The sequence below is a fragment of the Agelaius tricolor genome, unplaced genomic scaffold (genome assembly GCF_023055355.1).
Source record: "Agelaius tricolor isolate 1412-34295 unplaced genomic scaffold, bAgeTri1.0.p SCAF_2, whole genome shotgun sequence".
Classification (NCBI taxonomy): Eukaryota; Metazoa; Chordata; class Aves; order Passeriformes; family Icteridae; genus Agelaius; species Agelaius tricolor.
In genome coordinates, this window is record NW_027269262.1 from 76137159 (window position 1) to 76164199 (window position 27041).

The following is a 27041-nucleotide window of genomic DNA, read 5'->3' on the forward strand; positions in this document are numbered from 1 at the left end:
TCTTTGCCAGAGACTTCCAGATGGTGCCCGAGCGGCAGAAGGAAATTTAGTCCTTCCGTCCTGAGAGCTCAATGGCACCAGGGGACAGACATCCCCGCTGAGCAGCAGATTTGATAACGCGTCGATTTATCTCCTCACGTTTAGAGCTCCCTTGAAGATTCCCACCGCTGTCACCTCGGAGAGTTCCTCCTCCGTCCGTCTGCATCCCCAGAGTCCTGGAAAAGGCGACTGCTCCCAGCTAAATCGACTATAGCACTTCCCCGGTACTGATGTCAACATCCAAAACACAGGGCTTAAAACAACCTTAACAAAACAGACAAATAAACAAACAAAACCAGAAAAAACCCACACATCTCAACAAATACACTCTTTCTCGGGAAAAATTTATTTACGACCGAAGGTTGTTATGTTTGTCTTCCAGACACCGCCCCCGGCCTGCCCCGCTCATTACCCCGTGCCGGGGGCCGGCCGTCCCTCCTCCCCGCCCCGCCGTCCCTCCTTCCCGCCCCGCTCTCATTCATTCCCAGCCCCTTCCTCTGCGCTCCTTCCCCTTCCCCGGCGCCGCCGGCCCGGCCGCCTCCCCGCCCCGCGCCCGGCAGCGGGCAGGGCCCTCCGCGCCGCAGCCATGGCCGCCGAGGGGGTGGACGAGCGCTCCCCGCTGCTCTCCGCGCCCGGCTCCGGCAATGTCACCCCGACCGCGCCGCCCTATCTGCCGGACAGCAGTCCCCGAGGTAAGGCGCTGTGCCGGGCGGGGGGCGGCCCTGGCGCTGTGGCTGTGGCTGTGTCTGGCGGGGGACGCGGCGCCTCCGCCCGGGTGCGGCGGTGCGGGGCTCCCCCCGCCCTGGCCGCGGCGGCGGGGCCGGGCCGGGGGCGGCCGGCGGGGGAGCCCCCGCCCCGCCCTGGCCGGTGGGGAACAACAGGTAACGCCGCTCCGTGCCCGGCGCAGGCCCTGCTCCCCGCCGCGCTCCGGCCTGGGCGGCTCAGCAGGAAAAATAAAAGAAATTAAAATAATTGTTTGCAAGGGCAGAACAAGCCCGAACCGGTCTGCTTATTATAACTCGCTCGCATGCCGCAGCTTGCGTGTTAATTGTGGGACCTGGGTTTCCCCATTAATTAGGAGCAGGATTAAGTGGAAGAGCCGGAGCTGAGCGCAGCTCGGCTGGGCACAGGCGGCGGCGGGAGGGGCGCAGCGCGGGGCCGAGCGCGCAGGTCGCCATGGCCGGGAGCATCGCAGCCCCAGCCCCGTGCCCAGGTGTGGCCAGCCCGTCCTGGCAATCCCGGCGGAATAACGGAGGGACTCGCTGCAGTGTGGTAGCTGAAGTCCAAAACCACCAGGATGCCCTTGCAAACACGTTTCAAGGCCATAGCTGGTTATGGCTTTATTTTTAAAGCAAGTCCGATACTGCGGTTACAAATCTGTAGCCGTGGCATAATTATATGGTATTATCTCTCTTGCACAGACTTAGGAAAAATCGTCTTGTTGATCAATACTGACTATTTAATTAGTAGGTGGAAAAAAATCACTTAGAAAATGTGAATCAGGATGTTATCAAAATACATTAGTAGGTTTTTTTTTTTCACTTAAACGTTTTGGAGCAGAAATTGAGGTGTGGAGAAAGCTGAAGGAATAAAGGCAAAATAAGATTAGTGTAGCTTTGCTAGCAGTACCCTTTAAAATGTAAGAGTACAATTCTTATCTCAGTAGGTCCAGTGTGTTGGCCCTTTCTTAATGATTTTTATTAACTATATAGATTCATGACACGTATGCAACTAGAATGAGTGAGCATCTGTCTGTTTTGAATTATATTTAATCTCGTAGAAAGCTAGTCCTCTTGTCTTGATACAGAAATGTATTTCAGTTAGGGCTGTAGCTGGTGTTGACTGTTTACTTTGATTTGAAGTGGACAAAGGAATATTTGCTTAAAAAAGAGCAGAGGTTGGATACTTTGGCTTTTTAGTTGGGGTTTATTTGCCATCAATTTTTTAGTGTTGGCAATATCCCCCAAGTAAACAAACAAACAAAAAAATCCATATATCTACCTTAGTTTACATTCTGGAGTTTGATATTTTTATTCTTAGGGTTCCTTATCCTGTAACCATTTTTGCATACATTTCAATCTCTTTTTTGTTTTTTGGGGTTTTTCTTTTTTTTTTAATGTTTATAAATTTAAAAAGTAATGAAAATGTATTAGATTAGTGACTCTTGTTTGACCCCAGGGTAAAACTCATGACCTGGAAATGAGCTGGATTCGAAATGCTCATTTCAGTTGGTAGCCATGTTCTCTTGTGCCTTCAGTGGGCATCTGTTACTTGAGATATCTGGCTGGGCACCTGTGGCGGGATGTGGTGCTTGAGATAAGTGCTTTCTTCCCAAAAATGAGGAGGAACCAACATAGAGCTTTCTTGAATGTCGAATACCTCTCGTTTGATCAGTGCATGAGCAAACTTACTAGGCAGCACTTGAGAGCTGCTCTGCAGAACTCTCAGACAGCTGTGGAACAGAATTGTGCAGAGCTGTGGCACAGGCCCGTGGCTCTACTTCCCTTCTCTGTTGGCTTTCCTTAGTGAAAGGAGGATCCATGCAAGCTAAACTGCCTTTCCAGCTGACTGGCAGACTTCATCTCTCTCCCTAGCACAAGGCTAGACTTAGAGGGCAGAATCATTCCTGTGGAAGAATTGGCTTTGCTTCCAAAGCAAACTCCTTCTGCAAAGCTTCCTTGATTAGCATCATCTGGATAGTGTGGAGTGGCAGAGGAAGGAGGAAGAAGCCCTTTGTGCTAAAACTACCACCTGAATGTACATTATTGGGTTTATCCCTGTAATTATCTACTGTGCCAAGTATATCATCCTGAACTTTAAATAAGAGAGACCATGTTTTGAAGGTAGCTTTCTCTTCCCTTGCTGAGCTGCAGCTGAGACCCAGCTGACCCTTTTCCCTGTGTAAAATGGTCGAATCCTGGTAATGGCTCTGTGTTCTTAATGATGCAAGCAAGAAAAATCTTTTCAGTGTGGATGCAGCCCACAGTATTTAAGAAACTTTTCACAACTTTGACAAAGGGTGAAACTATCAGTTCTTTTTCCTGGAGTAGGATGGTTAGTCAGTGGGGGTTTTTTTGTTTATTTCTTTTAGGGTTTTTGGGCCTTTTCCAGGATTTCTTAGTTTTTAACAACGTATCTCTGACATCAATCATTAAACTTTTTCCCTTACCCACCCCCTCACAGGTCATGATAAAGAACTATTTTATTTTTTTTTAATCAAATAAAACTAATTTATGTTTGACCCTGGTAGGCTTCTAGTGGTTCTCTGTTGTTTCCACCCTTCAACTACCAGGGGAGGAAAGTACACAAGTACCACAAGGAGTTTCTCAGGTTGCAAATGGGATCTCTTCCATTGCATTGCTGTTCTATAGGGTGAAGAGGGAGTCAGAAGTACTGCATGGTAGGACACTTTGCTAATCTTGCTGAACTAATTACTGTTTGTTTGGGGTTTTTTTTTTGTTTGTTTGTTTGATTTGTTTTTTGGGGGTTTTTGTTTGGTTTTGTGTGTATGTGTGCTTTTTTGTTTGTGTTCATTTTTTTTAAAGAGAAATGGATAATATAGCTGTAAACTGGTATGTCAGCAGCAGGAAATTCACTATCTATGTACATTCTCCTGGTGTGTATGTGAAGCTTGCCTACCTTCCAGTATGACAGACTGACAGACCTTTATAAACTGGTTTTAGATATTCTAGTTAGCCTGAAATTCAAGATGTCAAGAAGAAAAAAAAAGGTCATACTGAAGTAAGCTAATATGCTTTCAAGCCTTTTTATTAAGTGGTGAGGAGCAGCTAACTCCAAGACAATGTCTTTCTTTTCCTTTTCACTATCCCCCACCCCCTTACCCTCCCCAAATATACTCTTCTTTATATTTAATTTTGGTGGCTTCTGCTGGCTTGTTTTTTGGACCTCTTCAAAATGCACATTTTCTTTGAGCACGAAGGTTGCAGTGCCAAGATACCTCATGCTTTCTGCTCCATAGCAAATGTTATTTGCTGCAGCAGGGCTCTGAAAAGCAGCCATTATTCACTTGCTATCTGATATTTGCTGAGCCAGCAGGACAGGAACAGTGAGGCTGCTTACCTGGAAGCCAGGCAGCTCCAGTATGAGGCTGAAGAAGTGGCTGGTGCTGTGTGTAGGGGCTCACACACCTCAGTTTACCGGCTTCATAAGAGTTATCGCTTGGAAATGGGTATAGAAAATTATAAATGTCTGGAAGGTATGGTTGTCAAATTTTCAAGTATTCCAGGATTGTGGAAAGCTGAAATGTTGGTGGCTGTGTGTCTCTTCACTTTCTGGTACCCTTAAAGATCCTGCTTGCCTTAGTACAGCCACCCTATTCCCAGCTGACAGAATTGAGCTGTCACACTTTAAATGGAGAGGACAAAGTCAAGAAGTTTTGTAAAACAGCTGTTGCTTTTCAAAAAAGCAACCTTAAAGCTGGGAGTTAACTGTAAAGGTGTCTTGACAGAGAGTCTGGTATTTAGTCTTCGGAACATGCCTTTTGTTTTCTGGCTGCTTGTTCCCCCAGCCAGAAAGTGTCAGCTGCTCACTGCAGGAGCAGTTAAGCAGTCTGCTGACTGCCAAAACCCACTGGAGCAGCCTTGACTTGGCCACGGTGGTTACTCTAACCTGATTTCTGGAGTGCTCTGGTAAGCTTGAGCTTGTTTCTACTTGCCAAAGTGTGTGGGTTGGGGTTTTGTCTTGTATGTGTTTGTTTTTTAATGTCTTGTAATGTCTCATGTCCTGCGTGTGGCAGCCTTACTTAAAATAGGGTATCACAGTACTGCAAAATACTGATATTTAAGATTTATTTTTCTGGATGCTGCATTTTTTCAGAGTGTATTTCCTCACAAACAGAAGAAATAACAGTACTGTTACTTGATATTTCTTAAGGATGTTGTTTTCTGTAACCAGTGTATCAGAGCTGAAGGTGTGAAGTTCACTTCCTCAAGAAATACAGCATCAGTTAGTGTCATGAATTCAGAGTTGTATTGCTGCATGTAAGTTAATTTTGTTTCTCATCTGAAATAATTCACATATATTGGATGTGATTCTGAGACTCTCAAGGTATCCATCTTTTTCCTGCTGCCTCTGTGGGTTAAAATCAAGCACAGGTCTGGGTCATATATAGACCAAGTAGCAAAAAGAGATAGCAACATGGCTGTTCAGCATGCGCTTCAAAGGCGTGTTGTGACTTTTGGATCTGAAGGGCAGACAGGGTTTCTTTTATCCCTCCAGCTTATGACATTCACTCCAAGACAGTGAAGGAGTGATGAGTGCATTCTCACAGGCTTAAATTTAATACTTGGGCTTGTCAGCTTTGATAGCAGCCTGTGATTTCACTCACCACCCTCCAGCAGATACTGCTCTGTTCAATGCTGTTGGTAAATGGGAAATAGGCTGATCTCTCATTGCTTCTCTGAAGATTTGGTTAGCTGCTTGGATGTAATTTTTGAAAAACTTATTGCAGCCCAAGGCTGCAGAGCATTTTGAGCTATTAGTATTTAAGAAATCTAAGTATGAACTACTGAATATGCCTGTTCTGAATTTGCTTACCTGAAAAGCCCTGAACTTCTTGATGAAATAAAAGTCAGTGCTAATATATGCCCAAGAGTGGTGGTGTTAAGCTTGTAAGAGATCCCTGTGTTGAATTGTTTTCATTCCATGGATTCTTAAGCCTCAGATAATCTTCAGTGTTTCCTCCCTGTTTTGTTGTGGGCTCAAGACTGACAAAGCTGGAGTTTGAAGTCTGCTCTTCCCTGGAGGCCTGAGCCATTAAAGCCTTCCTAGTGTCAGCCTCTCCAGAGTGACTGAAGACCTTCTTGTGCATTGGTACTTTGGCTTCTGGACAAGAAAAGTATCTGGAACCCTTAAAAGCAGAAACTCTGAGACTTCAGGGTTTTTTCTTCAAGAAAGCATATGTTTGCTGTTGTACTCAAAAAAGAAGCATTTCATGCCACTTCCTATCCTAAGACCTGTTTTCTTAACAGGACTTTTTTGTGGTTTTACCTGTAGTATCTTTTAATATGTGATAAACACTTGTCTGTATTTCAGTCTTTTTAGATACTTGTGAATGCTGTTTATGACTCTCCTACCTGTGTCTTGTTTTTTTTCCTGGGTCTTTTTCTTCAGAAGCCAGTCTCTACTAATCTATAGTAGGTTTGGGGTTTTTTAGTGCTTTTTTTCTCCCTGTGTTTTCTGTGGGCTTCAAAAAGTTGGTTTGAAATAAAGTTACATAGATGAGTTCTGTTGGATCCAGATTTCTGAGGTGATTTACTGTGTGTTTGTGTTGCTGGTTTGCTTTACCTACAGCTATGGATGGTGTTTGTGTACACAGAAGTTGTGGAGAAGGGGAAAACAAACTTAGTTTTGTTCTGTGTTTATACTAAACACTGAGTTTGAGGTATAAGGGTTTTTTTTCTTTTTTGAGCCTGTGCCTGCTGGAAGCAATACTTGCTGGAAGCGTTTTAGGTTCCTCTGTTTTTTCAGCTGAGATTTGCTTGTGTCTTGCAGCAGAGCTTCCCCCTCCATACACTGCCATTGCAAGCCCAGATGCCAGCGGTGTTCCTGTGATAAACTGCCGTGTGTGCCAGTCACTCATCAATTTGGATGGCAAGCTACACCAACACGTGGTTAAATGCACAGTCTGCAATGAAGCCACGGTAAAATGGACTTTTTGGTGGTTTTTGGGGGGCACTGGGGGTAGCACTCATGTCCTCACCTGAACAGGTGGGACCCTTCCTGCCACCACCCTTGAGGAAGAGCACGAGCCAGCCCAGCTGATGGCCAGTGCTCACAGACATATTTGTTTCTTCTCCTCTTAATTCAAGTCTTCACTCTTTTTCCTCCTGCTTTTATTTTTTTTCCTCCTGCTTTTATTTTTTTTCCTCCTGCTTTTATTTTTTTTTCCTCCTGCTTTTATTTTTTTCCTCCTGCCAGTTTTAGTTTTGGGATGTGATATTGCTGTGCTTCACAGCTTCTGCAAGCGTTTCTGTGAAAAACACTGGATTAGATTTATTACATGGATTTATTGTATATATGTTATATAAAAAGAACATTAAATGATGTCCTGAAAACAGGAAGCCTTAAAACTGCAGGAATTTTTTTTTCCACTTAGAAGAGAGGGTAGAGAACCTGCTGCTGATAGTCACTTTCCTGTCCAATATATAATGTTTCAAGCCAAACAAAGTATTGTGCACCTTTTGATTTGCTGCATGAAAGGGACATTGAAACTTGACTCCCAGGTTGGAGAAAGATAATTTCAGTACAGTTTAAAATAAGATTACAGTTTGGTGATGTCTTCATAGTCTCTTAGTGACCAAGAAACAGACTGTGGTCCTTTCACTGTTGAATAAAGCCATTGTACCAGGCAAGAAGGGTTGTCTGATGTTTTGACTGGTTTTGAGTGATTGCTTTTTATTAATACATCACTGTTTAAACTCACATAAAAAAATAATAACTGAACTGAAGCCTTGAATTGTCATTGCTAAAGTATGAATGTTTTTTCCATGAGTGAGCAGAATTTGTTTGTTCTAATAAGGAAATTTTCATTTCTTAAGAAAGAAAAAATTTCTAATTTTGTGTTGACTCTGAATTTTCCTCTGTAAGAGGAAGTGTATTTCTGTTAACAAGAACTTTTCACTGGAGTTGTTCTGCTTTGTCTTCCTGATATGTGGAAAAAAGTGAATTGCTGTGACTTCTGATGTGTGTTCTCTGGTGGTTGTGGTTTTTTTTTTAGCCAATCAAAAACCCTCCTTCAGGGAAGAAGTATGTTAGATGTCAATGTAACTGTCTCCTTATCTGTAAGGATACATCTCGGAAAATAGGCTGCCCAAGACCAAACTGGTAAGAATAAAACACTTCCAGTGCCTTGGGATGGTTTTCTTTAAAGCAACTGTTGTTTTTGTGTTGAGTATTTAGAACTAAAAGAGGTTCAAAGCCTTGGTCTCTTTACATGGACACTTACAGAGCATTACTGAATTGCTGCAGACACGGGTAGTGCTGGAGTCCGTTTTGAATATGTTTTTTTTAAAATTAAAGAAGAAAAAAAGTTTCTTCCTTTTCTTTAAGTCTCAGATGTGTGTGTCCTGTTATATAACTACTTTGTAAGTCAAAAATAATGTAAAGAGCAATAGAAGAAAATCCACTTCTTATTTCTGGGACTTAACATTCATAATTTCTTGGAGACTTAGTTATTGTAACCACACAGAATACTCACTTTCCTGACCTCAGAGTAGGGATTGAGAGTGAGATGGGAGGTGGAGTAGTAGCTTGACTTCAGTTTCCTTAGTTATGCTGAGTTTTCATTCTCCTCTCAGCTCTCAAATGTACACACTTGTTATGAAAGAAGCAATTGTGATTGCCATAGTGATTGCTCTTACTGTGGGGCTTAAGGTGTTAAAGATTCCACTGAGGTAGGAGGAGTTTGATTGGAAGTGGTGCAGCTCTACCAGGAGAAAGGGAGAGGAAGGCTGAGTCTGCAGATATGTGGAGGGGAGTTCTACCCCACAAGTGCCCAATAGTCACCAGTCTATTGGCTGGTCTGGTTTTCAAACATAGTTTGTGACTTGTGGGAATTAACTCCTTTTACTAACGCTTGGTTGGGTAGGACTTCAAAACATTCCAAACGTTTTCTCAGAGTGCAAAAATGTTCATGGGATAGTTCAGTTATAGTATATCACAAAGTTGGTAACTAAACTAAATTAGAAATGCCTTAATTTTATTAAAATAATCTCAAAAGCATACATGTAAGCAGTAAGATAGCCTATGTATTTGTCTTGCTAGAAACTGAGCAAAATTGGTGTAGTGTACTTTGAAGGAGGGAGTTGGGAGTGTGACCTAAATGGAAGACTCCATATTGAAGGAAAGGCATTCAGAATACAATTTTGGTTGTAGATGGAAGAGATGCAGTGCAAATTAAATATTGCTTTAATTTTCCCCCTCATTCTAAGAAGTTTCATCCTCATTCTGAGTTGGTTAATTTGGGTACTGTCATTTTGGACTGACAAATTGTGTAACTAAACTGGAAACACATTGAACATAAAAGTAAATAATTAGTTTAAAGTAAATTGATTTCATTTAGTCAACCTAGGGTGGTTTTCATTTTTAGTTTACTCAGTTTGAATGGAATATCAATATTTTACTGTGCAAATACGGATATGCTTCTTATTTTGACATGGTTGTCAGTAGTGTGGGAAGGAGAACTAGGTTATGGAAGATCCTTACTCTTTCTATGTGTTTCACATGGGTATGCACATTTCAATTCTTAGGCTTGCTCAGCCTGGGTATTAAGTTTTCATTTTTCTAAGGAGCATCTCTGTCATATGCTTGCAAGTCTGATATAGGGTTTAGGCTTGTATGGCTGATCTTACAGGGAAAGAGAATATTTTTAAAACTGAAAATACTTTAGAGAGTGACCAAAACTGGGTGCATCAGCTGTTTAACAAGTAGATTACAGTTGAAATGTGTAATTTAAACTGGTAGTGACTGAGTTAATTGTTTGAACACATCATCCTTCTCTTTTGCTAGCTTAATTACATGTGTATCTAATGTTCTTAACACAGTAGGCGCATCATTACTCTTGGTCCAGTGATGCTGATTCCAGAGGAGCAGCCAGCTCAACCTGCCTTGCCAGTTCAACCAGATGGAACTAGAGTGGTGTGTGGGCACTGTGGAAATACATTTCTTGTAAGTAAAGCATCAGATTCTCCTTCTTGCCTCACTGTGCTGTCCCTCAAGCTGTTTGTTGTAAGCAGTTTTTAGAGTGTATTGCCTCACTCTCTGGCATCATTGAGGAACTAAAACTTCTTTACTCATTAATATGAGTGTATGGTCTGTATTTGGTTATTTTTATGTGTTTCAAGAAAACTTTTAACAGTCTTTCTGTACATGGATAGATAAAGCCCATGTCTTACTGTTTCATGATGTGAGAGTGGGCAGTGCTGGAAGAGGAAGTTGGTTTTCCAGGTTCTGTTTGGGCTTGCAGTGGTGGCTGTGTTCTGCAGTGGCCAAGGGAGCAGTTGCTGTATAAGCCCTGGAAAGCTGTTGGTTATGGCACTTGCCATTGGCATATCTGTAGGTTGTTGGAGAACTGGAGGTTTTGATTTATATGTGAGAATGCCAGTTAATCCCATTTTTGAAGTAGAAGGATGCACAAATGCTCTTCTGCTGTTGAACTCTCTGTAGCTTTCTAAATGGACAAGGTGCTGCCACACTTGAATTTTGATTGCAGTACACAAGCAAGCTAGCTTTGGCTTCATCATCCAGTGATTGAATCTCTTTCAGGTTTGTGGGTTGTAGGAAATGACTAGATAAGGGGTACAGTTAAAGAAAACAGTCACAAGAGAGCTGGTGCATTCCTGAAACAAAGGATTGTAAGATACATAAAGATCAGAGAATACTCAAGTGCATTTCCTTGTGCAGGGAAAAAGGCAGCTTAGGGGATGCCACTCCATGTCAGCTTGTGCCAGCAGAGAGAGGAGGGCTGGCTTTTGTGGTAGGCTCTATAATGGCTTGTGCCTTCAAGTCTTCACTTCAGGTTTATGGATCACTGAGGTGCTTTTGTGACTTAACACCACCCAGCCCCCTGCCCTGGTGGTGGGGAGAACTGGGAAAAAGGTAGAACTTGAGGGTTCAGATAAAAACAATTTAATGATTGAAATGGAAAAAGAATACTACTAATGATAATAATAACAATAATAATAGTAATGAAAAGAGAGAGAAGAATAAAACCCAAGAGAAATAAGTGATGCTTAATACAATTCCTCACCACCTGCTGACCCAGCCAGTGCCCCAGCAGTGATCAGCATCTCCCAGCCAACTTCCCCCAGTTTGTGCCCCAAACACGATGTTCTGTGGTATGGAATATCCCTTTGGCCAGCTCAGCTCAGCTGTCTTGGTAGTGCTCTCTCTCAGCTTCTTGTGCACCTCTTTGCTGACAGAGCATGGGAAACTGAAAAGCCCTTGACTTAGGGTGAACACAACTTAGCAACAACTAAAATCTTAGCTTGTTACCAACATTGTTACTGAATCCAAAAGAGAGCACTGTACCAGATATTAAGAAGTAAATTAATAGTCCCAGCTGAATCCAGGACAGGTGTGCTGTAATGTTTTAACTATTATATTAAGTGATGAGTGCAGGGAGCTGGAGATGGCCCTTATGCTTCTTTCTTTTTTTTTTTTTTTTTCTGAAAAGAAATAGGAATATGATGAGGAATTTACAAGTAATCTGCTAACTGGGAAGCAATTAGAGAGATCCTCTAGAAATATTCTGTCTACTAATTCAGCCTATGCATTAAAAAATACATAATTTCTTATAACCCTTGCTAAAGAACAGTAGTCTGAAACTGAAGATAGCTGAAGTGGGTTTTCTGTTTGCCTTTTTTTTTCAGCCTATATTTAGGGACTTTCACAGGAGTTTTACCTGTCTTGATCTCCTATTTACGTTATACAAGTACACTCAGATTAGCTTTGCGGTTTACACTGTGAGCTATTCAGGTGAACATAAGGGAAAAAAAACCAAATCCATAAAGTCTGGTTTTGCCCATAACTACTGGATTATGCCTTAAAAGGTTAAGTTTTCTAGTTTGGGATTTGTGCATGCGAGTTCATATCATCTGGCTGCTTTTGGGAACTGCAACGTTTGAACTTCATAGTCCTGTCTGCCAGGATAAGACCAATTTGTCACTTCATGATATGTTGAAAAGAAACTCTCTGAACCATTAGAAATTGAAAGCTTGCTATTTTTTTATGCTGAATTATCAAGAAATAAACCCTTTTTTGCCTCATGTTACACAGCTTTCCCATCAGTCTTTTGCTTCCATTTTTTTTCTGTAATGAAGTTTGAGATTCTGAAAATAAAATTTCTAGTTAAGAAAAATCAGGAAATTGTTTGAATTTCAGAATGAGCAGAGAAGCAACAAAAAAGTGTTTTAGCCAGCCTGGAAGCTCAGTTTCTGAGTTAATATTTCTGCCTTTTGATACCTCCATGTTGTGAAGAAAATATGTAGTGCTAGATGCATCTCTCAGCAACTCACTAGGCTGTCCCTTTTACTTTACTTGGCAGTTAAAAAATAAATAAAATAGACAAGCAAAGCTAGAATCCCTGGGATGGAGAAGTCAAATTGTCATGTTCTGTGTTCTTTTAAGAGTATCAGCTTGTTTACCACCTTTCCAAGATTTTATTTCCCATTTGAAAATATGACTGTGTTTTGCTTGCCTCTGCACATGGGGGGGTATTTTTTACAAATTATGAAAACCACACTCCTGGCTATGGTGCACCTTAAAGTTTCTCTGTCTTAGCTGGAAGAAAGGCTTAGTACTGAAGTGAAATTGTAGCCAAACTATTGATACTTCACATCTTGTTAATCAGATTTTTTTTTTCACTTGGTAACCTGATAGAAGTTCTTTCTGTGTTAAGGTTTCTACTGTTTCTGGCAGGTTTGGACTTGACCAATGGAAAAAAGGATAAAATAGAAAAGGAGGGCAGGATGAGGGTTTAACTGTGTTGCTAAGTATCAGTTTGATCTGGTTTGGGCTGTTTTGGGAGCTTTTGGACTTGGGCTGTGCTGTTTCTGCCAGCAGTAAATCATTCCCTGCTGCTCCTCTGAGGGACCTCTGCCTGCAATGGGCTGTGGCTGTCAGAGGCTGAGTTGCCTTTGGAAATGGGGGACAAGGGAGGGCTGTCCCTGTGTCCTCTCCCTCTCTGCCATCTTCCTGCACTGTCCTGTTTTTGTAGAGACCTCAGGGACAAGAAGCCAGGAGCAAGCTATGGAAGCCACAGGCTGCAGGCTAAGCGCTGTGCTTTGTCAGATGTGCTTTGTCAATTTTGTTTTTTTAAAGTAATCAAATATGAAAATACTTGCTTCTGAAATAATTGAATAGAAAACCCATTAAACTTTTCAGAAAAATAAGATACGTTTTAGTTTGTGAAAGTATTTTGCTTTCCCAAAGGACCAGAAGGGAATGGAGAGGAAGCTTTTGCAGCAGCAGCTGTATGTAGGACTGTGTATGTATTTATGTACCTATGTCTTTTTGTTTTGTTGTGGGCCTTTTTTTTTCACTCTCTTGTGTTGAATGCACTGAGAACTATTATAGGCTTAGAAGGAAAATGTTTGACTGTTCTTCTAGTAATTCCTTTGATGGATGTCTGGTTTTGTCCACAGTTGACATATTGACAAGTTCTGTATTCCTCATCTCTTCATGTGTGTTTCAGTAGTTCTGACAAGGGATTTGGGCTGTATCTTGTATTGCTCCAATTAGAAAAATCACTGTATTCTCAGCAGAGAGCTAAATTTCATGTAAGTGTAACTTCTTAACAACATGAATCAATATTAGGTACTTTAAGGCACTCTGGAGTATGAGTAAAAAATGCTAGCTTAAGCATGATTTAGAATGTACACAAACATAACCTTTCCCCACTGTGCTAATATGATTTGAGTTCTTGTGCTTTGAAAGTCTTGTCACAATTTTCCTCTTTTTCTACAAATACTTCTGGTCTGTGTAAAAGTCATCGTAGCAGCTACTGCTTCTGTTATTTCCAGGTAACTCTCAATGAAAACAGATTATTGCTGACTCCTTTTTCCATCAATAATTTAAGCCATTACTAATTTGGGCTAATAATTAGAAGTTTTAAAACTCTGGAAAGATCATTAATGAGTAACCAAGGAAATGGAGTTGCCTACACTGTGATATAGAATTGATACTGGTCTATAGAAGTGAAGTTGAATTACTATTAGGTAAAATATAGATCCTGGAATTAGACTTCCCTTTATTTCTGGAATTGCAGTTTAAAAAGCTGAAATAACTGCTCTGATGAGGCCTCTCTCCATCCCCAGTACTGACAATTGCATTTTATCCCACTTTCGCTGTGTAGAGTTAAGGGAAATTGAGTAGGTTTTTGAAAGGGATGCAAAAAATACTTAACTTGCTCCTCTGCCAGGAATGTGGAAGTAGAATTAATGCTCTTAAAAAGCTTTGCTTGGGTGGGGAGCATTACAGAAGTTTTATTAAGGACTAAAATAAAAGTCTGCTAAATCAGTTTGGTCAGGTTTTGTAAACAAGTAATACCGGTTACATAGTTGTCCTGTAAATGTGTAAATGGACACTTTGGAACAAGAAAATAAAAGATGGACTGCTTTTTAGTGGAGATTTATCCCTAAGTAAAAAAAACCAAAACTGAGGGAGATATTCAAGAGGTAGGAAAACGCTCAATAAGTACCCCAGTTTGAAACTTTGCTCACAGCAAAATCTCTTCATACTGACAGAGTGTGAGAAGACACATCTTTCTTTGCTCATAAAAATCATAAATTTCTTCTCAGCATTTAAATGGTGTTTGCTGTAGGTTGGTGGTGTTTTCCATATGAGGATGGGCTCTGATTTTGATTTGTGGCTGTAGGAGTTACTTTCACTTCAGTAGGACAGCTTCAGATTTCTCATGGAGATAAGGAAGGGCCTCGTGGAGGCACTGGGGATCTGCACTGTGGCTTCTTCTCCTGCTTTTAGCTTGCAGTGTGACTTTTTGCATCACCCAGAAAACTTCCAACTACCTCCACTTGAGAAAGGCAGGGGAAGAGAGAGAAAGCTGCAGTTAGAAAAAGAGCCTTATTCCTTTGATCAAGGCAAACATGTTTAAAATGTTTGCTTAATACTGTTATTACAGAATGAAATAGAACAGAACCTGCTGTTTTTAAGTGAGTATATCACAGTGTATCCCCTGGTTGAGTTAGTTCTAGGCATTGCTTTCACCAAGGCTGTTTCCCACATAGGTTTCAGTCTGAGCATGGAAGGTGGTGACCTTAGCATGTACAGTTTTACATATCATCTTTTTAACAGTCATGTAAAGTAATCAGAAATGTTCTCTATTTCATTGATGTAAAACCTGATATCTACTTTCTTAAATATTCTTTACCACATTTTTTTGTATACCCATAACTTAGTTTTCATAAATGATGCAAAGGTTGGGAAAAGATTGGAAAATACTTCTGTCTGTAATTGTGCCAAAGAAAACACACTTATTTTGATTCAGGGTATATTCATAGTCTTTAAGTAAGAGAAGAAAACCTATTAATATTATAATATTGCCCATACTACGCCTGTTGATGCAACCACATTACGTCAAGAAAATTTTGTAATACTAAGGCAAGTCATGGGAAATGTTCACATGGAAATCCCAATCCAATGTTGCCACTGACAAAAGGGCATCCCATTTATAGAAGGAAACAAAAAACAAATCAAAGAGTCTGAGAAGCAAAATGTTTTCCTAGTGACATTTAACATTAAGTTCAACAACCATTTTCTCAGGTCTGCTTTTCAGCCTTTTTCTTTTTTTCTCTTTACAGTGGATGGAACTGAGGTTTAACACACTAGCAAAATGCCCACACTGCAAAAAAATGTAAGTTCTCTGAAAGCAAGGTTATGTAAATTACTGTGAAGTAGCCAGTGTTTCTTCTGTAAGTCTTTGGAGTAAAATGTGTTGGCTGTGCTGATTATTTTGCTGTGCTTACCTGAACTTCAAGGCTAAAGCAGATATTGTGTGCATATGAATTCTCCATTCTTTATGCAGAAATCAGTAGCTTTGACATATCCACCTGCATTTATGAAAATGCTCTGTTTGAATTGATAGAGGCAAAAATAAGCTGCTAACAATAGACAGGAATAGGTTGCTAAAATTAACATTTTATGTCCTTGAAATTTTACCTCTTCATAGTAGTAATCAGATATCATCTTTAAAGGTAGAATTTGAATTGCTGTATTGTAAAGGGAGGAAAGGAAATAATCTTGTCTTAATTTGAAAGAAGGTTTACTGATACTATAAACTCAAACCCAACTTGTGTTAAGCACTTTCATGCGTTATCTTGGTTAATCTTTATGAATGACTGCGGAATAACTTGGGTACTCATTTGCTATTACTTCAAGAAGAACAAGAAAAATTAGAATACAAGAGTTGTAAGAGTTTTGGGTTTTTTTGAGTCTCTCTTTTTGAGTATTTGTTTGGCCTTTCTTATCTGAGCTCAGGAATTCTTAATTTGAATCGTTGCACTAGTAACATACTTAAAATTTGTATGTGTTCCCAGCCACATGGTGTGAAATAAGATATAAATATTACTTCAGAGACCTTCATGTCCTGCTTATTTATTTAAATATTTGTCTTCCTTTGACAGGCAAGTAGGACTTCCAGTAGAAGGAACAAACATGTTTTCCACTGGGAATGGAGAACCTCAGCTGTGTTGCATGTTGTAGGAAAGCTAGCAGGTCCCTTAGGAAGGAGAAAGTGTAGGATAAATGCACTGTAGGTGTGGGCATGGCCTGGCCTTCAGCACTGACTGAAGTCTTTTTATTGGAGTATTTGATAGTCAGTCTAGTGCTGTGTTTAACCTCAGGGGTGTAACTAACTCAGTGTGGAGTTGTGGATATGTTCTAATTTGCTTAGGTTAAATAAACTCAGTCTTGATGAGCTGCTGCTTTGCAGGCGTGTGTGTACTGACACATTAAGTCTGTTCAGTCCTTGAGCAGGGGTTGGAGTTTTGCTGTTTGGTTTGTTTTAAAACTAATTGCAATTATGTTTTATATTTTATGTCACCCTTGTTAGCTGACCTTGGCTTTTTTCTTGACTGTCCTTAGGTCAGTGTTATTTGTTGTTTAACCTTAAAGAAAGAAAACAACCAAACAAAAAACCCAACCCTAACAATAACAGCAGCAAAATAAACTATGCTCCAAACAACAGTCAAAAGTCACAGCATGTGATCTTTTGGTCTGTCCTCTGTTGATTAATGTTGCTTCTGTTTTAAATTCCAGCCAAACTCAAAGTTTTTTGTAGTGTTCTCCTCCATAAAGTGCAAAGCATGCCATCCATATGTAGGAAAGTGGGAGCCTCTCTGCAGTGCAATTTGTGATAATTACAGTTTGCATGGCAACTGTATTGCAGAATGCAAAACAAATTTTAACAAGTGGGCACATCTGTCCTTGGGCTGAGAATGCAAAGCTGTGGAATATTGTAATTTAGCTTTGAATGAGTTGCTCGGTGTTTTCCTGCATTTGGGATGTGATGGTTGGGAGTTCTGCACTTCCAGCAGCATAAACATTTCTGATACATGGATTTAGGGCACAGCATAGGTGAGACACAGCTTTGAGTCATGATGATGGAATAAATAACTGCAGTGACCTGCTTTCTATCAGGTCTTTGTTAGAGGTCAGCATAGCCAAGTAGTTAAAAGGGAATGTAGGGTTTCATCTTATTAATGCAAAACTTTTTGCATTAGTAGCTGAGTAGTCAGATGTAGAACTGTTCATTCCTTCTGTTGATTAAGTTGATAATTGTCACTGAGAAAAGGATGGTGTAGACTAAGGCAAAAGCAATCTTGAATCACTGCAACAGTAAGTTTTCCAAGGAGATGTCAGCTGACACTTTTTAGATTCATAATTTTGTTTCAAATGTTTTTAGAAGTGCAGTGAATCTCTGCAGGTAGTTTGTTTGTGACCTTCCATTTGGTTGATGGATATTAGAGCTTTATATTACCAATGTCTTCTAAAACTGCAGGGGAGGTCAGTAGTTATTACTTGAAAAAGTTAAAAATGAAACAGTGTTCAAAGAGAAATAAAGCCATCATGCCTCATAGTACCTAAACAAAGGAACCTCTCATATCTGAGTGTAGGGACAAATAGGATCAAATTTCTCATCTGTTTTTAATCCCATCTATGTGCTACCATTGTGATACAGCTGTGTTTTGTGATGCACTTGTTTTGTCTTGAAAAATAACTTGGGAAATGTAGGAAATTAATTGTGCTGTAGAGAATAAAATCTTATTTGGTAAATGATCAAATCTCTTTGGAAGTGGACTATAAACCTGTCATGTTAGTCTAAGTAAGGTGTTTGCAGAAGCCTTACTGATTGTGTAGTGGCTCTGCCTGACACAGGCCCTTACTTGCATAGGGAAAATAAATGTAGCTAATGAGGAAATTGTCATGATACAGTTGTATTTTATAGTGACACCTGGGAATGGGGGAGAAATGGTTTCTTTTTGCTGATTTAGTGTTCTTCTGCATTTTTAAATACCAGATGTTTATCAGCTTGTTTTCCAAAAGTGAGAGATTCAGGGAAAGCTTCTGGTATTTTTCTTGTTTAATGATGAAGAAGCAGGAGCTGGTTTTTTGTTTGCTGTTCTCTTTCTCAAGATGTTTATTAAATCATCTAGAAAATTCAGTTCATTAATTCACTTACTAGAAAGGGAATTGAATGGTACAGGTTATTATTACAGAATGTCAAATCTATTTTTTTTCCTGTAGAATCTATCTCTTTTACTTTTTAAGGTCTGCCCAAACTATGAACCCTAATGAATTTATAGCGCCTTTGCCCCATAAAGGACTTATAGTAAAGAGAGAGATGTTGGAACCCCATCACTGCTGTGAAGGCTAATTTCAGCAGTGCTATTCACCTTCAAAATATTGGCATTTTAATTTTCCTCTTAAAAGCATTTTTGAAATCCTGGTCATAATTCCTATTACTTGGAGCACAAGAGGCCCAACATTCCTTCCTGTGGTACTTCTTTTATAACCTTTGTCCCATGTGGCAGTTTTCCCCTCTTCTAATTACTCCATGATGCAATATTGGATTTGGCATCTTCTGTATCTGCTGCTGCTGCCCAGAGTTGTGGCAGGTGCCTTTGCTTCCTCAGCAGCAGCTCAGAAAGAAGGAACTGCTGCTTTATAGAGAGTTCCCTCATATTCCCACAATGGAGCTAATTGGGTGCTTTTGTGATATGAAGAAAGTTCTTTTGATCCCATTTTAATATTGCCAGATGTGCTTGTCAAAGTTTTCACCGTTGGTAGGTTTTTGGGATAGAGTTTCAACTTTCTTTGTTCTAAGTTAATTTGGGGGGTTTATGTGTAATTTGGGGTGGGTAGAGGAAGCCTCACTATCTAGAGGAAGCCAGTGGCTAACATCACTGTTGGGAGGTGAAAAATGAATAATGATTTATTGGGACTCCTAGGTCTGTTACACAACTGTAAAAACTTTAATATCTTTATTTAATCATTGCTTTCTGTGGAAAGAGAAAAGCAGCTAAATTGAGACTTTTTTACATTTCCATGTATTTGAGTTGATGGTTTCTCCCCCAGCCTCTGGATAGGAGGAAACACATGAGAAATATGGATGGAAAATACACACAGCACCTGCAATATTATGATTACAAAAATAAGTCAGAGTAAGTCAGCTCTGAAAGTGAAAGTCTCTTTTCCAGAATGAACTTTGACTCTGCGTGCAGTACACGGTACAATAAGCATCATGTATGTTTTAGCTGTATTGAACATGACATTTTTACCAGCTTATCCTATGGTATCCAGCTCTATAATAGCATTAACTCTGAGTATATAGCCACAAAATCCTGTAAAGGAGGGAACCTAAGGTCAGTTTGGCAAACTCAGTCTCTTTCCTTGTTCCCTTTTATAAAACTACAGTTTGGTTTTATTATTTTTAACTCATGTAACTTGGAATTGAACAACATAGCCCTTTTCTAGAAGGGCTGTAGAGTGGCTTTTGGGGGGGAGTGTGTGCAGGTGTGTATGTGAGAGGGTAAGATACCATTATTTGCCCAACTGGGAATTCTCTTACCCTAATCCTACCCCAGGCACCCTCCAGTGTCCTATTTCACTCTGTATTGTGAGGTTTTGCTAAGGAAGTAATTTCCCCATGGAAGCTAATGAGCAGTACTGTTTAGGGACTTTTCTAGCTCTTCTGAAAATGGCTTGTGAGTAGTCACTTTATTCAATTCTTGCCTTGAAAGATGAAGCTCATTGTGTTAGCTTGAGGACTGGGGTGGTGTTTGTTTGTTTGTTTTTTTCTCTTGGAGCATTTCAGAAATTCCTTGTAAAGAAATAACGTTGAAGTAAAGCTGCTTAAAGCAATCTATTTGAAGGCTTTCTAAGACAAATACTTAAAAAAATTTAGTCACATGCTAAGCATGAGGCCTTGCTATGTGGTTAATTAACTGGAGCCAGAAATTTGGTCAGTCATATGATGCCTGTACTGCTTCAATTGTTCAGCAGTGCTTTTTTCTGTTATGCATTTATCTTGAATAACTTGAACTATCATGAGATGAGTAAAAGCATTACACATTTCCTAAGGTGTGTTGATTTCCCAGAACGGGATGAAGTACTTAACTAATGCTAGCATGCTTCAGGATGCTTCAAAACATCTCTAAGATAGATAATACATGCTTTATAAAAGCACTTCTGCCTCTCTAGTCCTTTTAACTGTGTTTCAGTGGAATCATATTCCTATTTTCTTCATTACTAACCTGTATGTGATTGCAAATGTGTGACTCAAGATAGATTTGCTAAACAATGCTGAGCTTCTAGAATAATTTTTCTAACTTGTAGTAGATAATATTATGTTTTACTTGCACTGTCTTGACACAGCAGGTAGAGACAGAGCTGTCTGTCCTGGAGTTCATAGTCTTGATGATGAGTGACAGAACTTCCAGGAGATTTATTTACCTTGATTGTCAGAAGTTATTTGTGCAGCTCATATAAATTGTGATAGAACTCCGAAAGAAATTGCAAAGTAAGAAGCACTTGTCGTGTTCTTCAAGTTGACTTAATAGCCTAAAGAATTTCAGTATTTGGAGATGTTGAACATGGAAAAAAGTTACATGTCTGTGACTAAAATGATTTGTATTGATCTTCAGAGTAGTTTAGTCACTGAACAGTATTGAGTATCCAAGAAATGGATAGTGAAGGTTGTTATTACATTAATGACATGTAGGGGTGGTAGAAGTTATTTTCAGTTACTTAGATGCGGTGAAGTATTGAAGCCATATGCTGATGTGCTGAAAGTCTGAAGGGTGTCTTGCATGGAAGCTGGAAAGCAAACTTGAGTTTTGCCATCCAAAGGCTATCCAAGACAATTACTGGGATGTACTGGGGGTGCAGAAGGTAGACACACTCAAGCTGTGGATGTGGCACCATTCCCTTTCTTGTAAGCACCTAGATTTTTAGGTACTAGATAAGCACCAGCAGTTCTTTCAAATAAAAATGAGGACTCTGTCCTGTACTTTGTAGTATAACTGTAGACTTTGCTTACAACTCTATAAACTGAAGATGGTGTATTGCCATTCTCTTTCTATTCCCCATTGAGACTGAACAGTTACTGTTGATGGTAGGGGTGGTTTTTGTGGTGGTTGTTATTTGGTTGGTTGGGCTTGGGATTTTTTGTTTGCTTTTAATTTACAATACCATTTATTTTCTAACAGTTCTTCTGTTGGAAGTGCACTGCCACGGAGGCGCTGCTGTGCATATATCACAATTGGAATGATATGCATCTTCATTGGTGTTGGATTAACTGTGAGTGATGTCCCATGATAAATTTGCAGCTGTGTGCAGGGGTGTGTGTGTTCAAAGAAGTTCTCTTAGTTGACCAGCTCTTCTTTTCCCAGCATTTGAGTAAAACTTCCTAAATTGTGTGGTTTTTGTAATCTCCATTAAAACTGTGAACTTGATCATCTGAGTAGGCCAAAACAAGGATTTTTTTAAAAAAATATATTCTGGCACTTTGATAATCTCTTTTTTCTGATGTTAAATTTGACTCTTCATCTCTAAAAATTTGAGTTTTATGAAAAATGGTTCATTTCGCTGTAGAAATACTGGAACATCTTGCTCTTGCTAGAGCTCTCAAAACTTCATGTTTCCAAAAATGCATGTCACTGTATAGCCAGAAATAGAAGTTCCACTGCACTAGAGGTGAATGGGGTTCCAAGCACTAGAAATATGTATGAGTCTTTGTAATTTGTAAAAGCTGTAAAGAGGAAAACCAGCTCATAAGCTATTTACAAATGAGAAGGCTCAGTCTGTTGTTATTCTGTTAAGTGGAACCAGTGGTATCTGGCTTGCCAGTATCTCCTACAGGTTACTAGAGCCAACTTTCTACCTGGGAATCCCAGAAAAGTTAATGTGAGGAAATACCTCCAGTGAATTCATATGTGTAATTCTCATTATGCCTCTAACTTGCGTTTTTACTCGAATAATTAATTATGTGTGTTCTTAAATGAGTTGTGAAGGATTTTCCAGGTTCCCTCATAGAAACAAAGCCAGAAATAAACACAGTGAGAGACAAATTTCTTTTCCTTTTTTTCATGACCTTACTGAATTGGGAAATTATGTGAAAACATTTTTCTATGAAGTTTGTCTAGAGGCTTGTGTAGCCTCCATCCTTGGAGTTATTTGGGACCTAGCTGGGTTAAAACCATGGACAACTTGGTGTGACCTTGGGGTTGACCCTACTTTGATTGGGGAGTTGGCACTAGAGGTCTCCTGATCTCCCTTTCAAGCTCCATTATCCTATGGTTATGTAAAATCAAGCTAATAAAACACCTAATTTACCCTTACCAGAGTTGTAAAGGTGCTGAAATGCTTCTCCTTAATATAACTTCCTCTTCCCTGAAGAACAGACAGTGCTGTATGTTTGACACTACTGTTTTCTCTTTTTAGGTTGGTACACAAGATTTCGCCAGGCGATTTCACGCAACATATGTTTCTTGGGCTGTTGCTTATCTCTTAGGTTTAATCTGCCTCATTCGAGCCTGCTACTGGGGGGCCATTAAAGTCAGCTATCCAGAGCACAATTTTGCATAGAAAATTGTTAGGTTATAGATGAACACCTAGTAGTTCTGGATATTACATCTTGGACACTTTTAAAACCTTTCCTGTAAGGATTCCATTCTGTTCAAAGTAGTTTAAAGACTGGGGGGTCTCTAAGAACAAATGTTCATTGCACTACATAATATGCAAATAGTTTGTTTTGCTGCTAGATTCCCTAGCTCTGAATACTAAAGCTATGTTTACATGTTCATAACTCTGTCTTTATAGGTGTTGAATTGTATTTCAAACAGTATTAAGTTTTACATTTCCTTTGTTATGTTAAAATCCGTCTGCCATTTTTCTAGATTATCAGTAAGAATTCAAAAGCAAGAGTGTTTATAAGTGTTTCTACAGTAGCTTCACATTTGTACTTAACATTTTAACTAAAATTATATTCAAGTGGCTTGCTTTAAAACCTAAGCAATAAGCATTTTGCTTGAACTGCTTTACTGCATCTTTTGCCTAAGATCATAGTGACCTTATTCAGGAAATGAAAATTGTGAGTGTTTAAAAGACTGACACTGTTGCTAGAGAGACATTTGTAAACACTGTATGCTTGGAGATTTTTCAGGTAGAGAGATGCTATTTTGGTAGTCCAATTAAATTTCCATTTATCCAGGGTTGGATTTCAGTTAGGATAAATGCTTTTTCCTCAAGGATCCTGGGACTGAGGTTTTGGTTTTTGGTTTTGGTTTGTTCTGGTTGGGGTTTTTTTTTGTTTGTTTGGTTTGGTTTGGTTTGTTTTTTTTTAACTGGCAAATCCTAAAAGCCATGCTCGGATTATGGAACTTAACTCTGGTTACTTGTACAAGTTCCTTTACAGGGTCTAAGGGAAGCATTTCATATGACTTGGTTTGTAATACTTCAGTGTCATGTAGATGACAATAAGACGGTGATGGGTTGCCTCTTACTTTCCTCTGATCGCATCAGATTTTTTCTGCTTGGGAGAGTTATGACACTGGTCACTGCAAAGGGAGACACTGTAAATTCTCATTAACTGCTGTAATAAGGAAATTAGTAAACTATTACTTGGACCATTCCATCAAAGTACATCTAATCAATTTAGCACTGACTTGCCAAGAGAATACGGAAACAGAAAGTTTTTTCTAATGATGTATTCAGAAAGGATTGAGGGACCAGTTCTTGCACTGCCCATCTTTATAATTTTAAACAAGTTTTTGCTAAATTCAGAAGGAATGTCCTGAGTGATTTAGACAACTAGTAATTTAGCTAATGGGGTCAGATGGGTAAATTAATATGGATGTTTCAGGGATACATGTAATTTAAATTATCTATGTTCCTGCTAAGTCAAAATGATATTCGGATAAGGATTTTGGAGCACAATAAATGTAAATGATCGAACTGTAAATGATCTGTCTTTGTATGACGCTAAATGTATAAAAGCAGTAGCTCAGGATTACAATGTACCTTTTACAAATAAACTAATAAAGAAATAAAGATTATTATTCAAACTTAAATGTATTTTGTTATTTATATGTATATAAGAATGTGTAAGCGGACGAATTTGCTGATATGATACAGGAACCACAAAAGTATGGCACACTAAAGGTGACCTCTGCATTTTTGCCAAATGGCAGCCTCAGGAATATATGATAGCAATAATAAATTGCAATTATCTTGATGTTTTAGGAAGAATGAGGATGTAAATAATGGATGAAACCAGTGTTGGGATTCTATTTTCTTGAGTCAATGGCTTATTGATGGACTAATATACTCGTTTCTTTTCCTAGTGATTTTTACATCCCTTCACTGTTGAGATTTGCTGTATTCACTTGCCTTTGAATCTGTGAATACTCTTTCCTGGTACTTGGTGTTTCAAAATACTGCCTGCACTCCACATTGTGACATAAAGTAGGTTAGGGCTGTACAGAAAACTATCCACTGCTTTTGTAACTTCAGTGAGGGTGGCATTGGGAGTGGGGGGGGCTGGGTATGATGTTATTTTAATGAATCAATTGAATTTGTACTTTTCTCCCCTGTGTTAAGCTATACTTTGTTTCCTGTCTTGTGTTTCTTTTTCTCAACCTTTTTCAGCAGAAGGGATGGACAAAGCAACTTACTTCTGTCAGGATCAGGGTACTAGCACAATGTTAGCTTCTACTTCCTTTTGCAAAGTAAAACATGGTAATTATTCCTATAAAGTGTAATTACATTTCAACCACTGCTGGTAGATAGAATGTACATAGAATTGTGATATTTTTACCAGCTTAGAAATGTAATGGTAGAATCTGATGGGACATTGAGGGACTCCAATGGATGTGGCTGTTTGTGAAGTGGACTTGTTTGTAGACAGTTGTGATGTTCTGTGCTGAACTACTTACCAATCCAATAAACTTCTCTGAACTTAAAATTAAAAAAAAAAATTAACATCCTGTCCTGTGCATACAGACCACTAGAACAACTTTCAGGTTTTATAATCACTCATTGTTTTTGTTCATTTTCAATAGTCTTTTCCTTAAGGTACTATTTTTGTATTAGGTATTGGAATGTCCTATTCAAATTCAGGATTAAGGATTTATGTCCTTGAGGTTTTAGTTCCCCCCGTTCCCTGTTCTCCTTCCACTCCTTTCCACCAGAGCTTTTATACAAACTGTGTGTCCTTGGCTAGGAAACACTTCAGATCTTAAACTGGATTTAGTTTTTAAATTATAAACCTACTGATTAATAAGTCTTTGACTGTTTTATTTATACCCACCATACATGTTAATATGTTGTCTTATGAGGCCAAGAGGGTAGTGTTTCTGAAAATTAGGAGATCTTCGTCACAAGTAGCATGCTGAAAGAAGCTAAATCTTTCAGACTAGTCTGATAAGAAATTCAGCATGAAGTGCTTGGAGAAGATGCTGGAGCAGCTGTGGAGTCATGAGTGGTTATTGCTGAGAAATGGATATTGTCTTTCAGTGTATGCCTTTATAAACAGAGGGAATGCCAGGGCAGCAGCTTCATATGAAGTTCTAGAAAATCTTTCTAACTAACTTTAAGGCCTCGAATAATAAATAGGTGAGTAGCAGCAAGATGATTTGTCATGTTAGATCTACCTCACTGCTTTTTCCACCAGCAAAAAATCCACACTGAATGAAGCATGCACTCTAAAAATATCTTGGAAATGTTCTTCTAAGCAAGCTTGAGAAACCCATCAGTAAAATTATTCAAATATAGTGATTATCAAGGTGCAAAGATATGGCAAGCCATGCATACCAGCTTTTTGGAAATACTTAATACTTTGTCAAGTTTGTATGCTGTTTATATCTTATAATTCCAGCTGTTAGGAACTGAGAGCAAGTTGAGTGACTTCATTATATTTATTCATCCTGGTTTCCTACTTAATTCCTTGTGTGATTTGGATTAACAGTGCCAGGGACTGAACTTCCCCTTTCAAAGAATCTGTTGTGGGAAAATAGATCAGGGTTGGAGAAATGAGTATCACTAAATTATTTGAAATAAAAAATTATATCCATAATTCATAGAATGTATAGTATTTGAAAGCTGGACTCTCATTGTATTAAATCCCCCTTCATAACTAAAATTAGTCTCTTTACAGGGGAGTTACAATTTTTGTCTCAGTTGCCAGATTAAATTGTCCCCATTCCTCAGCCTTCCAACTGTGCCTATACCAATCCCAGGATTTAGCAGCAGAGTTGTACTGGAGGAGTATGAGCAACTGCACTGTACACACATTATAGGTGTAGGACAGTATCCTGCTTGAAAATAACTCTGAAAGTGCCTCCTTAATTCAGATTTCCTTCTGTGATTTCACTGATGCTGTTGACCTGCAGCACATTGCATGAAGGTGAAGGAGCAAAAGGCTGGGTGGAGGCCTTGAAGGAGAGGGGAGAGAGCAATTTAATCTGATTAAAGTTATTTGCAAGATTTTTGTTATGGATATTTGAGCCAACAAGAAAAGAATATCTAGGCTCAGTTTCCTACAGCTTTAGCCACAAAAGGGGTTTTATTTTAGAACAATAAAGCTGCTTGTTAGCTTGATTAGCCAGCAACTTGTTATGTTACACTTCAGTGGAATCTGGGGGAGTCTACCAGGCAGGTATCCCTGTATCACCTCTTCTGCTTTAGTATTCATTTGTAGGTGTTCATGCTGGCTGCTTTTGGGGAAAACAAAGAAAAATGACATGACAGTAACAGACTTTGGATCTGGACCTGTGTAGTGGATTTTATGGTTCTTTTTAAGAGTTCATTTGAAAGAAGTGTGTTCAGCTAAATCTTGTGAGCAAAAGCAGTAGATATGACTATGGATTGGGAATTAATCCAGATGAAAAGCTGTGTGTCATTGCAGTGACTTAGTAAAATGATTATCAAGTGGGTCAGGGAACACTTATGGCTAAAAGAGAAAGCTG

General features: G+C 39.3%; 1 protein-coding gene across 2 annotated transcripts; it reads left to right on the forward strand.

Moving 5' to 3' along the window:
* The first annotated feature begins 495 nt into the window (after window positions 1–495).
* PIP4P2 (phosphatidylinositol-4,5-bisphosphate 4-phosphatase 2) lies at window positions 496–24146 on the forward strand. 2 transcript variants are annotated; one of them, XM_071421622.1, is made up of 7 exons: window positions 496–731; window positions 6556–6701; window positions 7778–7884; window positions 9603–9726; window positions 15378–15430; window positions 21285–21375; window positions 22519–24146. In XM_071421622.1, exons 1-7 carry the CDS (start codon window positions 626–628, stop codon window positions 22660–22662), a joined length of 771 nt encoding a protein of 256 aa, XP_071277723.1. In that variant the 5' UTR covers window positions 496–625; the 3' UTR covers window positions 22663–24146. The 2 variants fall into 2 exon arrangements, with proteins under 2 accessions (XP_071277723.1, XP_071277722.1); XM_071421621.1 differs by having other exon boundaries at window positions 497–731; window positions 6553–6701.
* Window positions 24147–27041: the final 2895 nt, after the last annotated feature.